Source organism: Haliotis cracherodii, unplaced genomic scaffold, assembly GCF_022045235.1.
Source record: "Haliotis cracherodii isolate W230 unplaced genomic scaffold, xgHalCrac1.p SCAF_2, whole genome shotgun sequence".
NCBI lineage: Eukaryota > Metazoa > Mollusca > Gastropoda > Lepetellida > Haliotidae > Haliotis > Haliotis cracherodii.
The window spans coordinates 8,654,893-8,670,178 of NW_027266275.1; the positions used below are offsets into that span (position 1 = coordinate 8,654,893).

At 40.3% G+C, this 15,286-nt stretch overlaps 1 protein-coding gene across 1 annotated transcript; it reads right to left on the reverse strand.

Annotated features, from left to right (window-relative positions):
• Positions 1–11,662: 11,662 nt before the first annotated feature.
• LOC139468788 (uncharacterized) lies at positions 11,663–12,674 on the reverse strand. Its single transcript, XM_071250924.1, has 2 exons — positions 12,632–12,674; positions 11,663–12,240 (listed from the first exon to the last, which is right to left on the reverse strand). The coding sequence occupies exons 1-2, from the start codon at positions 12,672–12,674 to the stop codon at positions 11,663–11,665; spliced, it is 621 nt and encodes a 206-aa protein (XP_071107025.1).
• Between the last annotated feature and the right edge of the window lie 2,612 nt (positions 12,675–15,286).

Below are 15,286 nucleotides of genomic sequence, written 5' to 3' on the forward strand. Positions count from 1 at the left end.
AATTACCTTGTTTTGACTTTGTCTGTCTGTCTAAAGGCTAGTCAATTGTTCACCCGAACAAAACAGGACCATAGGTAAAAGTCAAAACAGGGATAAAGATATGGTCTAACTGAGGTTTCTATGAAAGTATCTTATAATTAGAGAGAGAACAGTCTTTACTCTACAGTCATTGTAATGATGTTAGACTGTGATCTATTGATATAATTTCCACCACTACGATTTTTATACATATAATTCCATTAACACCCAATGGAATCTGCTTCTTCAGACAATTGAGATTGATTGGTCTCTGGCGTTGCCGTTATATATCTGGATGGTAACGGTATAAAAGATACAATTTTTCAGTCCTTGGCAAGAAATGTGGGAGGAAGATATCACTGGCCATCATGTGTATTCGTTACACCTTAGCATTTGACCTCACTTCAAGATTTACAAAAGGAATTAAGTAACTGTTTGATTGGCATTCTCGAAGTTGTTGAGTCAGAACAAAAACGTACAACTTTATGGATAATAACTTCTGGTTTATTGTACATAGTGACGTTTCAATGTAGATTCTTACACCGTGTTCATTGAACCACATCTAATGTTTCAGTACATGTTGTCCTGATCTTATAGTTACAGATTTGTGTTGTCTTTCTGATGCATTAGTTTTCTTGGTATATTCGAAACAAGTGTGTACTAGAATACGTCGCAAATACTTCATACTTGGAGTTTAGATTTTAATAGTTAGAATAATCAGTATTCACCCAAATGAATAGATACCAAGTAGCCCTGAAACGTAGTCACGCACGGTAAAGAATGACTGTGGTATATTTGAATCTATCATACTGTATATTTCTACCCCGCACATCATATAATGCATATACGTTGAGGAGTAACACTAACAAATTTTAACCAACTTTTGAGATGATCTCATATTGCCATAATTCATACATAGATATTGATTATATTCATCAAAGTATCCCAATCCTAACGTGCATTTAGATTAGCTTGCACCATTTCTACTCTTGGAGGCCATGGATGGGGGACGAGCCTCCTTGTTGGTAATGGAAACATATACATATGGATTGTATTCGTCAAAGTATCATTTGTTTCATTACTTGTTGACGGATGACAAAGTAGACACAAGTAATGGATAATACCTTCTTTAATTACTGTAAAGGCGACGTTTCGGTATAGATCCTTATACCGTTGTCAAGCCTGCTTTGTCCTTCAGATATGTTCTACTTTTGTCGGCGACCCGTGAAGACCCATGCCTGCTGTAAAAGGCGACTATGCTTGTCGACTAACAGGATCGGGTGGTCAGACTCGCTGACTTGGTTGATGCATGTCATCGATTCAAAACGCGTGGATCGATGCCCAAGATATTACTGACTGGATTGTCTGGTCCAGACTCGATTATTTACAGACCTCCGTCAAATAGCTGAAATATTGCTGAGTGCGGCGTTGAACAAGAAACCAACCAACAACCAACTACTCTTGGCGGCCATGGATGGTAGACGACCCTTTTTGTTGGTAATGGAAACATGTACGGGGTGACGATAGGGCCATGAACATGTGTGAACAAAACGGATAATATATTTTTAAATATATATGCATCGTAGTGAGTGAGTATGGTTTTACGCCACTTTTAGCAATATTCCAGCAATATCATGGCGGGGGACACCAGAAATGGGCTTCACACATTGTACCCATGTCGGGAATCGAACCCGGGTCTTTGGCGTGACGAGCGAACGCTTTAACAACTACGCTACGCGACTGCCCCGATATATATACATCATAATTAGGGTTCGTCCAGTTTTAAGATGTGCTAAATATTATGCTAATGATCGGACATGGTAACATTAATAAAATAAGCTGTTGCAATAATGGAATTGCCTCATGATGCGTCTGTTAGAGTGTAGTATACTTTTCTAGGTGATGCTGTTGTTCATTCTGTGTTTTGTACTAATCAACACGACCAAAGCAATCAGGGCGTGACGTCATAGAGCCTGTTTCGTGTTTGGCGGAACCCTTTGAACAAGCACAGGGCTAATTCCACCCCGGAATCACCTCGGACCGCGTTTCATATTAACTGATTGATAGATATTGGATGTTTATTTATATTCCTCACTTGTTAAAGTATAAAATCAGCATTCCTTTTTTGAAAATGTTTATCCAGCTTAAAACGGAGACCATTATGCAATACCAAAATGCTTTCGAATGTCACATAAACCTTCAACAAGGACTGATGATTAAAATGAATATCTCAATCTGATGGGACTGGGTTTAAATAACTTATAAAATCTTTCATTGGCTGGTGACAAGATAGTATGGAAGGTCAACTTCTCCATTTTAACTGTGACAAAGTCTCGGTGTAGAGTCTAACAGCGCTAATAAACAAGCACCCATACTATTTCGTCATCAGTTCGCATATATTAGGTTATACCAGAGGGTTGGAACAATATGAACTGATGGGCAAAAGAAGGTATACACTAGAAAACTGGATGTTAACCGAAACATTACAAACGTTATCAAAACATTAATAGGTTGAAAAGTGCCGGTGAAACACTGAAAACAGGGTCCAAAACACAACTATGATATCCATATAAAATACAATCACCATCGAATAACCATTTCTTGTTTGTTTCATTTTTAGTCACCATCAAACCACCATTGGTGTACACTTTCTTTTGCCCGGCACTGTAATAGTATCACATGTTCATACGTTATGCAATGTCTCAATTGATTGAGCAAATAAAGCTTTGAATGTAAGATCTCCTTTAAATATGTAAATCGTCCGGATAAGCGGGATTGGTCTGTTCCAACAAAGTAAATATTATCCGAGTTATGGATCCTCTCTCCGCCCGTCAAAATCTAGACTTATCTGCCAATACTTATATATAACAGCGACAAAGTGGTTCCATAACCATGAGACATATCCATTGAGTCCTTTTGTACGACTACAATTTATATCAAAATAATTGTTTCTGAACACTGTCAAATACGGGGGCGATGGGGTAACCCAGTGGTGACGCATGAAGATCCGGGGTAGAATAGGTCTTCAGCAACCCATGCTTGCCGTCAGAGGCCACAAACGGGATCGATGCTCTTGATATCCATCAATGGATTGTCTAGACTCGAATACTTACAGACCATCGTCATATAGCTGGAATATTGCTGAGTGCGGCGTAAAATAACCAACCAACCAATCAACCAATCACTTCATGGGTACAATGTGAGAGGCCCATTTCTTGTATCCCCCGACATATTGCTGGAATATTGCTGAACGTGACGTAAAACCCAACTCACTCACTCACTCACTCAGTCACTCACTCACTCACTCACTCACTCACTCACTCACTATCAAAAGTGAACACAGTTCCAGCTTTTGTTACCACCATGTACCAAACTTTAACGTGGCGTAACATTGTATGTTACAGTTTAAAGTCAGATTTTTCAAAGAAAGGTGTTGGTGTAGTAATATGAGGAGAACAAGGAGTCAGGTGGACGTTTTATATAGCAAGTAGTTTACACAATGCTGCCTTGAACACTCACACGTATCAATCATGTATAAATATGTCATAGAATATACAATTAGAATATGTACAGGGATATAAGCAAACATCTGAGTTTCACACACGACACTACATGGGTAAAAGAATGACTGACATTGCCTTAAGTATTTGAAAACAAAGATGCATACTAACATATATTTAAAACAACTTTAGTTCTGAAAGGAACAATGATCCGTGTATGAGGTATATATTCATGGTCGTTGCCTAATCATCCATCGTTGTCATAACCGGTGTAGCCGTAGCCTCGAGCTCAGTAGTCGCAGCTGTAGTCGCAGTTGTTGTTGACGTCGTTGTCGTAGCTAAAGAATAAGGAAGAATATATAGACAGAGAAACATAGCATCTGTGTTCCTTTTCAACAAATATATTATTACTTGTTTACATGTATGACAGGCGTTGATATAAGTCACAAAACGGACTTGTAACGTCATAACGCCAATCATTGGATTGTCCGGTCAATTATGTACAGGCCATCGTCATATAGCTTGAATGTTGCTGAGTGTGGCGTAAAGCAACAAACAAACAATACTTGTATTATTGGGTTGTATCATTAAAGGTCTCACCTGTAGTCAAAGCATCCTGGAATTCCTGGCTCACTGTCAATGAAAAGATAAATCCCTTAAGTACTTATGCACGTACAATTTCATATCCAAGTTAACAAGAAAACATTACTTAAGCAACAGATCGAAAGCAGTAGTTCGTGTGTAGGTTGTCTCTCATTATGAATTGATAATTCTGTTTTACTCACATATACAAATAAGTTGCTTGACTGGATTCACATAGTAGACAAGGTAGTAAGGATTGGACGTTATCAAGACTCGATGACGACTTCCGGTCAAGGCCACCAACTCTTGAGAGGGGGCATAGTGGCCATAACCGACGCCAATGATGGCGACGTGATCCGACCTCAGCAGCAGACCCTCAGACACTGTGGCGAAGTAGTTTTCGGATTGCTGTGGGGTGACGACAATGACGATGCGGGCGGCGTTTGGACGAGCGTCTGTCTTGAAGTAAGATCGGATGGACCTCAGAGCAAGGAAGGTTCTTGCTCCCAAGAACTCCGGTCTCCAAGTCTGAATGGCTAGGTGAAGATCGTTTGGGTTGTTGGTAAATGGCGCAAGGACTCTGACGGTGTTGCTGACTGCGACTATGGACATTCGTATTTTGCTGTAGTCACACTGTGAGATGAAGGTTTTCAGGAAGTGGACAAGCCCCGGGGAGAGGACGATTCCTCCCCAACTGTGATACATGGTCGCCTTGGAGTCGGCAACGGCAATCACGATGTCGGTGTCGATGGGTGGCGAACATGCTGAAAACGACCAACTCTTTTAATTATTTAATATATACTTCAGTGAACGTGAATGTTCTATAGTGATATTCAGAAAACGTATATACGTACATCTGAGTAGTCCGACATTCTATCTCAACCGACATCTGAATATTCGGACGCTGTGTAAGATAATATTTATCCATTTACATATATATTTCTCCAGAATAGAAATGTTTCAGTCGGCATTACTCACTTGAAGCGGAGGCATATCCTCCCAACAAGAAACAGACGGCCAGGCAGACGAGATGCAGGCGAGCAGACGACATCAGAACCTCCATCTTTTATGAAGAGAGTAACAATACTTGAATTATTATCACCAAAACTAATAGGGTTTATTCGCAATACTATATGACACTCAAATTTAACATAATTTAGGATATTACGGATAAACCCATAGTGAAACATCTTACTGAAAATAGTGTACTTTTAACAATGCAAAAATCTCACAGTTCTCACTCTGTTGATCCAGTATTCGCTAAAAATAGACGACAATGACAACGCTTCCACTGTTCCATCTAATATAGCCCAGTGCCCAATGCCCAGGGGTCAAGATCAAACTGGACTGAGGTCAAACATCCAGCGCTTCCCCAATATTGCAAATCGGGCGTAAACAAGAACGGAATCACTTCACGTTGATTAGAACAGATTAATATAATTAAGATGATAAACACTGCCTGGAGACATGGCTTGTATGTAACATGCAGGTGGGGTGTACGTTGTAGTAGTGTCGGACATAACTTCTTAGTCATGTTCAAATTATTTTGAATTGTTTTCTATTTGTTGAAGGCTTTCGAATGTATCAGAAATGAATCAACAAGTTACATTAACTCAGTGGTATTGGAGTGTATTTTCACGTACATAACAACTTTTCAGTTTGATTAATAATGATTATTTTTTGGACAATGATCTTTCGCTTTTGATGAACACTTTGACATTTTAATATGTATATTTTGTACCACTTCTATACCACACGTGTTTTGTAAGGGTACTTAATTCTCACCAACGAGCAGACCTTACCTCAGTAGGTGTAGTCTAGCTGTACCGACTGATGGCGCTAATGAGTGAATTGTATCAACTTAAATTGGACATTTAATCATTTTTTATATGTTCAAAAGAGTTTTGCAAAGCCTGAGGACATTTTGACATTGAACAAAATATAAACTGTTTAAAAAGATGCTATGCTCGCAAAGGATGGATTGGTTGGCTCATTATTATATCACGCATTAATATATAAATTTTAACAGCGAGTCACTAGTAGAAGAATAGGTAAGTGGGTAGTACTAAATCAAACATGATATAAATAGGTTGACGAAAGTCGAGCTGGTAACAGAATTATTGGTAGAGTGTGTAGCAGTGACGTTCTCACATTCTATTTTGTTTTATTTGAAAAGACAAAAAAAGGTAAACAAAAACATTTCTTGTTCGTGTTATACAGTTTTGTGGACAACAGTATTATTCCTGGTATTCGCTGTGCCTGTTTCTTGTCTGGGCCAGGTTAATGAAAGTGCATAGCCCGTGTATTTCATGTTAGAGGTATTCTTAGTTGCAATATTGAGGATTTTGATTGGCTGATTTGATCGTCTGCTTCAATGAAATTGTACCTCGTGGTTCGGCTTCCATTTGCATGTTGAGGGCTGAACATGGGAGGTTAAACACAAGAGTGGTCACCAGGTTAGTTTGAATATTTGTTGGAAAAAGGTATTATTGTTATTAGGTCCAAGAATGGTTAGTATTATATATAGACTAAAGTTCTAGACTAAAAGGTCTATTAAACTAATTTTGATGTTAGCATTTTATAGACGTGAATGTGTCGCTTTGTTTTGCTAAACTCGTTCAGGTTGCAAAGTTCATAACGTTAATGTTTCAATTAACACAAATATTACATTTATTGCCAGTATCAAGTGAGTAGGTTGTTTGCGCTGTGATAACAGGTTATGAGAATGTGAGGAATAATGTGTTATTGGTTATGTGTGCTTGTTATAAGCGCATGTTGAATGCGTGTACATATGATGTCAGTTTTCATTTAGGTATAAGGTGTACGTTTGATGTCTCACAGAGACTACGGAGTTGCTTTGTCATATAGACGGGTGAGCCAGTTTTGAATACAAAATATTAAGATGTAAATTACATTCTCATGCGGAGAATATATGCATTGTTTATGAATCCCTTCTATATACCAACTACCATTATGTAAGAGAAATATCAGGGGAAATTGTTTTATAAATGTATTTATGTAATGTGACAATGTGACACGAATCTCAGTCATCTCCCTTATTTTCTCTTCTATTGAATCTGATATGATCTATACTGTTCATATATTTCATAATTATAATAGATGTTTACAGGGTAATAATATTCTACATCTAGTAAATATAAACGGATTCACACCCAAGTCGTGTTTTTCTCGGCGTTATCCAGCCGTTACAAGTGTATTACATGGAGTATGGTACAAACTGTTTAATTACTAGTCATGCCAGAAGAATTAATTTGAGAATAGCATTGTATCAGACATGATATTAACTGTTCACTGTTATGCAACCTGGACGCCATGCGCACAATCACCCACAAACTGCCTTGGCGGCCTCTTACTGCTTAATTCTGTTAAAAAATGTTTCTGTAAAGAATGATATCTCCCTACCATTCTGCTATCCAGTGTTCGAGGCGGAATTAGTCTTATGTTGGAATATATATTATAGTGACATGTTTTGAAATTGTGTACAACAAATATAGAAAAAAATATTTTCAAAAACGACATACACAAAATTTCATAATCAACATATCGTAAACAGAGTCCATTGTATGAACATTATAAATGAGAAAAATCTCTACCAATTGTCCATTATACGAGTCCGACTATATAATAAGTATGTGTTCATGAAAATCAAACAGTGAGTGAGTGAGTTGGGTTTAACGCCGCTTTTAACAGTATTCCAGTTATATCGCGGGGTGTCAGCTTAATGTGGGAGGAAAGTCCGAAGTGATGCAGGTCTCAGACGTTTATCACTTCGGTGAAACCCACGAGCACGGGTATGGTGCTGACAAACCTAGAAACATAATTGGGGCGAACCGGGATTCGAACCCACAATCATAGGTTTCTGGCGTGCCAAAAGGTCGCAACTCTGCACAGCGAATCGCGGGGCCTTAGACGACTGTGCCACCCATGCCCCCCGAACACTATAAATGATATTGAGAGGTAAGCTTTCGACCAAAATGCTTTAGTTGACATTGTTTTGTCTCTACAAAAAGGTCGGGAAAAGAGTTTGTCCCTTTCCATACAAACGTTGATAGACGCACACACATCTCACACACACACACACACACACACACACACACACACACACACACACACACACACACACACACACACACACACACACACACACACACACACACACACACACACCATCACACACTCACACTCACACACACACACACACACACATTATATGAAACTAAGATGTATATTACTATAATATATACTAATGTTTCCAAATCTGGTTGAGTGTCCGTCTTCAAAATCTTAAAAGGATTTGGTCTAATGGAATGATATTTAACACATTCTCAGAAAAAGTAAAAGCTATTTTCAATTGAAGATATAAAATTACGTGAAAAGTGATCTGACATGTTCACTCTAAATACTTACATCACTACAATCATAATTATTGTGTCTTCATCCTATATGTAAATTATTGTTTCTTTCTTTGACCATGGTTGAAGTAGTTTGTAACTGGCACAGCAGATGTGGTGATGTTAGATATAAAATGCATAACAGTGGAACTATTTCAAACAATCGTGTCTGTCTTAATCCATAGGTTGAGATTGTAGGAATGAAGGTTATTATATTTGTTTTAGTTCGTGTGTATAGTAAGGAAATATCTTACGTGTTCATTTTTGCATGGGTGAATGTTTATACAATTGGCACTGTTTGGTGACCATATACATGATGTGCTGATACCGCCCGGAGTAGATATACAGATATAAAGAGTTGGCCGCGTCAAAGTTCTGTCGACCCCACATTTCAAACGTGGTATGAACGTAGTGTTCTGGAAATGGTCAGTCTTTTTCTTGTCGAACTGGGAGATATTCTTGCTCTACACATATTGTCAAAGAGCCTCTGGGGCCATTTGTGATAACAGAACTATTTGGGTATGACCATCCTTCAGAATTGACTGTTATGGTATTGCTTTTTTATTCATCTATCTGTATTTTCTGCTGAAATAATTGCCATTCTCGAAACACTTATTGGTTGGAATAATGTTGTGCCGCCTCAGGCAACAAGCAAATACTTCCGTTTTTATGCAAATTGTGAGTGACGCGTGCTACCGGTAGAGCAGGACATGCTTACCCTGTTCGCGAATACCTTGTGTCATCGTGATTTTCGATGATCCATTCAAATAATGTTAACAGCTATTTTGCCTTTTTGCCTTAATGCCCAGTGTAATCTGTTTCGGCGGAAAATCGAGTTTGGTTATTCTCTGGAGTTGAAGTTATATATTAAATGAAGATAACAACGAGGCAATAATAATTTCACAAATACGGTGAGTCGGGGACACCGGGTCATGGACGGATAATCTGTGTGACATCGTATGGGTCGTAGACCATGATAGTTTAGATCGTCACGAAATAAGATCTGTAACAAAGATGGATAAAATTCAAACCATGTCCAAAGTATTTTCATGCAGTCAATGTCTTGATTTTAAAAAGGTCTGCCCTTTAGATGGAGCCTTATAAAACGTGAGATCAGGGGATGTGAGGTTTAACGTCGCGTTCAAGATTATTGCACTTACATAAAGGTGCGTGCTTGCGTGCGTGCGTGCGTGCGTGCGTGCGTGTGTGTGTGCGTGCTTGCGTGCGTGCGTGCGTGCGTGCGTGCGTGCGTGCATGCAAGCGGGCGGGCGGGCGGGCGGGTCCACTGATACCCATGAATACCCCAGTTTAACACAGTATACTGAAGCATTTCAATACCACTACCAATTTTCCCACTCTGTAACGAGGTCTAACCCGTCTTGTTCAGAAGTTGTATTTGCAGGATGGACTGAAGCGTTAGTAAACGTTTGTGAGTATAAACCTGGTGTTGTGTTAATTCCTTGTGTGTAAGGGCCGACACAGTAATGCCGATGGAGATAGTTCTGAGTTAAGGGACGATAGACCAATTACGCCGTGATTTAAATGCCTCTTGGCTGACCAGGCGAGTTGTAGGGTCATGGCGTACATCGACCATGCCGGCGCGGAACTGCAATACGTTCAGGTAACTGTAGTAGGGCCCAGTTAAAGATATTAAAAAGATTAATGCACTGAATCTATCTTTCCGAAATTGAGGCTATGGTGGCCCCGCAGTCGTCAAAGGCATCGGCGCTGTGCGGATTTTCGTCCCTTTAGTATGCCAATGGGTTTCAACTCGGATTCTTGGTTTGCCAGAACCAAATCCGTCATATGCTTGTGGGTTTCACCAAAGTTGTAAACGCGTAAGACTTGCATCGTTCCCTCCCACACTAGGCTGACACTTATGACTGGAATACTGTTCAAAGTGGCGTAATACCCAACTCACTCACTCACTCACTCACTATTCCTATAGCCACTCACTATTCCTATATATAATCAGTGGGTGAATCCTATATGACAAAGTCTTAACAGTGACTGGCATCATGACCAACGATCCATGCTATTTGGTACTCTCCAGAGACAAAGTCGCGAGATTTTCATTTTGTTTTAGTCCTTACGACACGAAAGACGTACTGATAACCTACTGATGACCCCAGGAGGTCAAGACTTTATTAAAACTATTTGGAAAATTGAACTGTTTGAAAGGATGGAAATTATGAATCAAATACGGGCATGGGTTGCCCAGTCACCTGTTTACCATGCAGACTTATTTCCCTTAGGCGTGACAGGATCCTATGATTGCAGGTTTGAATCCGTGATTCGTCCTGAGTATGATTGATTGTTTACAAGCACCGGACCCTTTCTCGTGCGTCTCAAAACAGCGTCATGCAAGTTGGTTTAAGTGAGTATGTGTGGTTCCATGCCATATTTGTTACAATTTCATCAATTTCAGGACGGGGAACATCATGTGGGGAATCGAACCCGGGCTTTCAGCGAGATGAGCGAACGCTTTAACCACGAGGCTACTCCACCGCAAGTTGAAATGAAACATTGGTTTAAGGATCTATGTAATAAAAGACGAGGAGATGGACGCATGTTCACATTTTGTGTTTAAAGCTCAGACATGATCATATATACACTTTGAATATATATAAGTAAATTACTTCATCCGATAAATCAGTTTTATTCGATTTCGAAAAGAAACATTTAGTTTACAATCATGACACAGTAAATACACCTTAATTATACATTACCTGAGTAAAAAACTGCTGTGTATAAGAACGTATTTGACAAACATAGTATAAACGTTATCAAAACGTCACTAGTAGTTTACAGATATCACAAATCAACGAAGAAAACAAGGGGAATCGCATCGTGAAAAACAATGTTAGCCTTAGGTGGGTGTGTATGGTTTTACGCCGCTTTAAGCAGCAATATCACGGCGGGGGACACCAGAAATGGGCTTCACACAATGTACCCATGTCGGGAATCGAACCCGGGTCTTCGGCGTGACGAGCTTCGGCGTTAAACCACTAGGCTACCCGACCGCCCCTTTTGCTACAGTAAAGAGAAGTAGCTTTGAACAATCCGTTTTAACAAAGAAATTGTCAAACATTGCACGAGCATCTCAGACAGTTGACCACACTGAAACGCTGACTCCACGCTCTACCAGGCCTACATAGGACATACACTAGAGACCAAATTGCTTGCAACCGGTGGAAGCTCCTGGTCGTCGTTCACGCTGATAATACGACTTGGATTGCGGGAAATAGCCTCAAGCTGGGGCTGTGTGATAGCCATGCCCATGAGGGTCGGAAGTGTCACTACCCACGTCTCCACCCCCATATTCTCGGCAGCAATAGCAGCAGCTTCCGTAGCAGCATCGTTATTGGACGATCCATCGATAAGGACTACCAACACCTTCTTCGCTCCAGCATTACCGTTGTTGATCAGCTGGCTGGTTGCCTCGGTGATGCCTAAGTCGACCGCTGAACCGGCAAAGGGGGTGGTGTTGTCGGTGGCTAGGACGTTGATGGCGCCGGTTAACATTGTGTTATCGCTGGTGATGGTCTGTCGTGTCTGAGCATTGTCCTCAAAGATGGTGAAGCCGACGGGACATCTGTCGAGGGGGAGATTGGCGACGAACATGTTGGACCAGTCAATGACAGCGGGGTTGTAGAAGACATTGATGCCCTGAGAACGGGTTGTACTGGCCGAGTGGTCTAACAACACCATAATGTCCACCATAGTACCTATCGAAACAAACAAACAAACAAACGTGGGGATTACGGGGATTACGGGTCAGAATAGGTCTCGATGGGTTGAAAAATGACAATGACAATATAACTGCAATACTATTCTACGAAAAAAAAATAAAGCTGGAGTCGACGGCGACATAAACAAAACTATTCAATCACTTAAAATGTTCCAAATGCACATAAGAAGGCATTTAAAACACTTGGTACTGTGTATGGTTCCAGAGCTTCTGAACTAACGGTACATGGGTGAAATATTGTCTTATAATGCCTTTGATTAGTTGGTAAAATATTGCTAGCAAAATTGACAGAACACATCTGTTTTTTATAACCTGTCTAATGTATGACTGAAAAGATAGCAGTTTGACTGATAAAGTAATGTATCTACCGGCGGTTGTCGTTGCCTCATCAACCAGCGTAGTCATAACCATCACAGCCGTAGTCGTTGTTGTTTGCGTTGTAGTTGTTGTGGGTGTCGTTGTAGTAGCGGTAGAGGTAGTTAATGAAACTACAAAATGAATAGGAATAGAAAGCGTAACACGTCGTTTAGAAATTGATTTTTTCATTTCTGTATCAAATAATTACTATTAAGATATCCAGACCATTTACATAACTGGCTTAGTACTTGGCCATGATGCCACGTACACTGGAGATGAAGGGTGGTGTTCACGCACCTTGATATCTATGGGGGGGGGGGGGGGGGGGGGTTGGGAGGGGGGTCACTTCGGGCTTTCCTCCCACATTAAGCTGACACGCCGTGATATAACTGGAATACTGTTAAAAGCGGCGTAAAAACAACTCACTCACTCACTCACTGTTATCTATGGAGAATTGCGACATGTAAATTGAACACCTCGGGGTATTGATTTTCGGATGTAGTTTTCCGTTATGAAATTTTTATGGTATCCAGTTCTGTGAATAAAAGTACATACCTGTGGTCAATTTGTTCTGAAATGCCTGGCTCACTGTCAAAGAAAATATGAATAAAATTACGGGCGTATAGTTTCAATTTAGTTTTGTCATTATTTACATTTTTAGCTATATATCTTAACCGTTAATTCGGTTGGTAATATGGACGTTATTTTTCACGATCTGATAATTCTTTTTTACTCACGTGTACAAATAAGTTGCTTAATTGGCTTCACGAAGTAAATAAGGAAGTAATCGTTGGCCGTTATTAAGACTCGATTACGACTTCCGGTCATAGCAGCCAACTCTTGAGAGGGGGCGAAGCGACCGTAACCGACGCCAATGATAGCGACGTGATCCGACCTCAGCTGCAGGCTCTCGGACAGTGTGGCGAAGTAGTTTTCGGATTGCTGTGGGGTGACGACAATGACGATGCGAGCAGCGTTTGGACGAGCGTCTGTCTTGAAGTACGATCTGATGGACCTCAGAGCTAGAGAGCGTTTTGCTCCCTTAAACTGCGGTCTCCAAGACTGAATGGCTTGGTGAAGGTCGTTTGGGTTGTTGGTAAATGGCGCAAGGAGCCTGACGGTGTTGCTGACTGCGACAATGGACATTCGTATTTTGCTGTAGTCACACTGTGAGACGAATGTTTTCAGGAAGTGGACAAGCCCCGGGGAGAGGACGATTCCTCCCCAACTGTGATACATGGTCGCCTTGGAGTCGGCAACGGCAATCACGACGTCGGTGTCGATGGACAGCGAACATGCTGAAAACGTCATCAAATAAAGCCACATGCTAATTTTACAGTTGTGGTCAATGAAAGTGTTCTGTATTACACGATACCTAAATGCGGTAATGTACTTTATCTTCTGAGTTGTCAGTTCTATTTCATTATACAAGATATCATCCTCTGGAGCCAATATGCCCGCTCAGACATTTTGCATGTGCTTAGTTTCAGGGGTCCATTCATTTAACTCCCCCCTTATTTTGTCTTTTACGCCCAATGCAGTATGTTTTAGTTGATCGTTATTCTTTTGCGTTGATTGTTTATATTTATGAACGTATCGCATGATGTACATCCAGAAATGGTTCATTCGACATCATTTGAATCTATCAAAAGTTGTCGATGTTTATCAGTGGTGAGTGTAGATCACGTACGATGGTTTTTTGGTCTCAGGAAACATGACACACCAGTACTAAATGTAAAATAGTAAAACCTGTCTGATATTAATTAGTTCAGCACTTGTATAAACTGATACCTGGGTAGTGCAACCATATATATAATCTTGTCCTACTCGGGTGTACACAGAGTCTACTGTAGTATATCAAATGAATAGGAAAATATACATTTATTATATTATACATACTACATTCACTTAGGTCATATCATATGATGTTTATCCTTGTCACAAAGTAATTTGACATCTGAGTATACGGACGCTCTGTAAGATAGCATTTGTCCTTTTCAAATACATTTCTCCATTAAAGAAGTGTTTCAGTCGCGATTACTCACGTGAAGCAGAGGCATTTCCCCCCAACAGGAAACAGACGACCAGGCAGACGAGATGGAGGCGAGCAGACGACATCAGGACTTTCATCTGTCATGGAGCGAGCAATAATACTTGAATGTCTACAAGGGAATCAAATTATTCTCACCAAAATAAATAGCCTTTAGTCCCAATGGTAGAATCACATCTAAATGGCACTCAAGCCTAACCCAGTTTTGGACATTTGACGGTAAATCCACCGAGACAGACCTTGCTGAAAATAGTGTACGTTTCAAAAATGAAACAAACATACAATGCTCTCTCTGTGGACGCAGTACAGACTATGTACAGACGAGAATGATAACGCTTCCACTGTTCCATCTAATATAGCCAAGTGGCCACTGCCCAGGGGTCAAGATCAAACTGGACTGAGGTCAAACATCCAGCGCAGTCCCAATTCCGCAGATCGAGCGTAAACAAGAACGATGTCACTTCATGTTGATTAGAACAGATTAATATAATTATGATGATAAACACTGCCTGGAGACATGGCTGCTACGTAAATTCAGCTGAGAAGTACGTTGTAGGGGTGTATGAGATAAGGTCCTGAAATGTTTCACTTTTGTTTCCAAAGTTGAAGGCCCGAA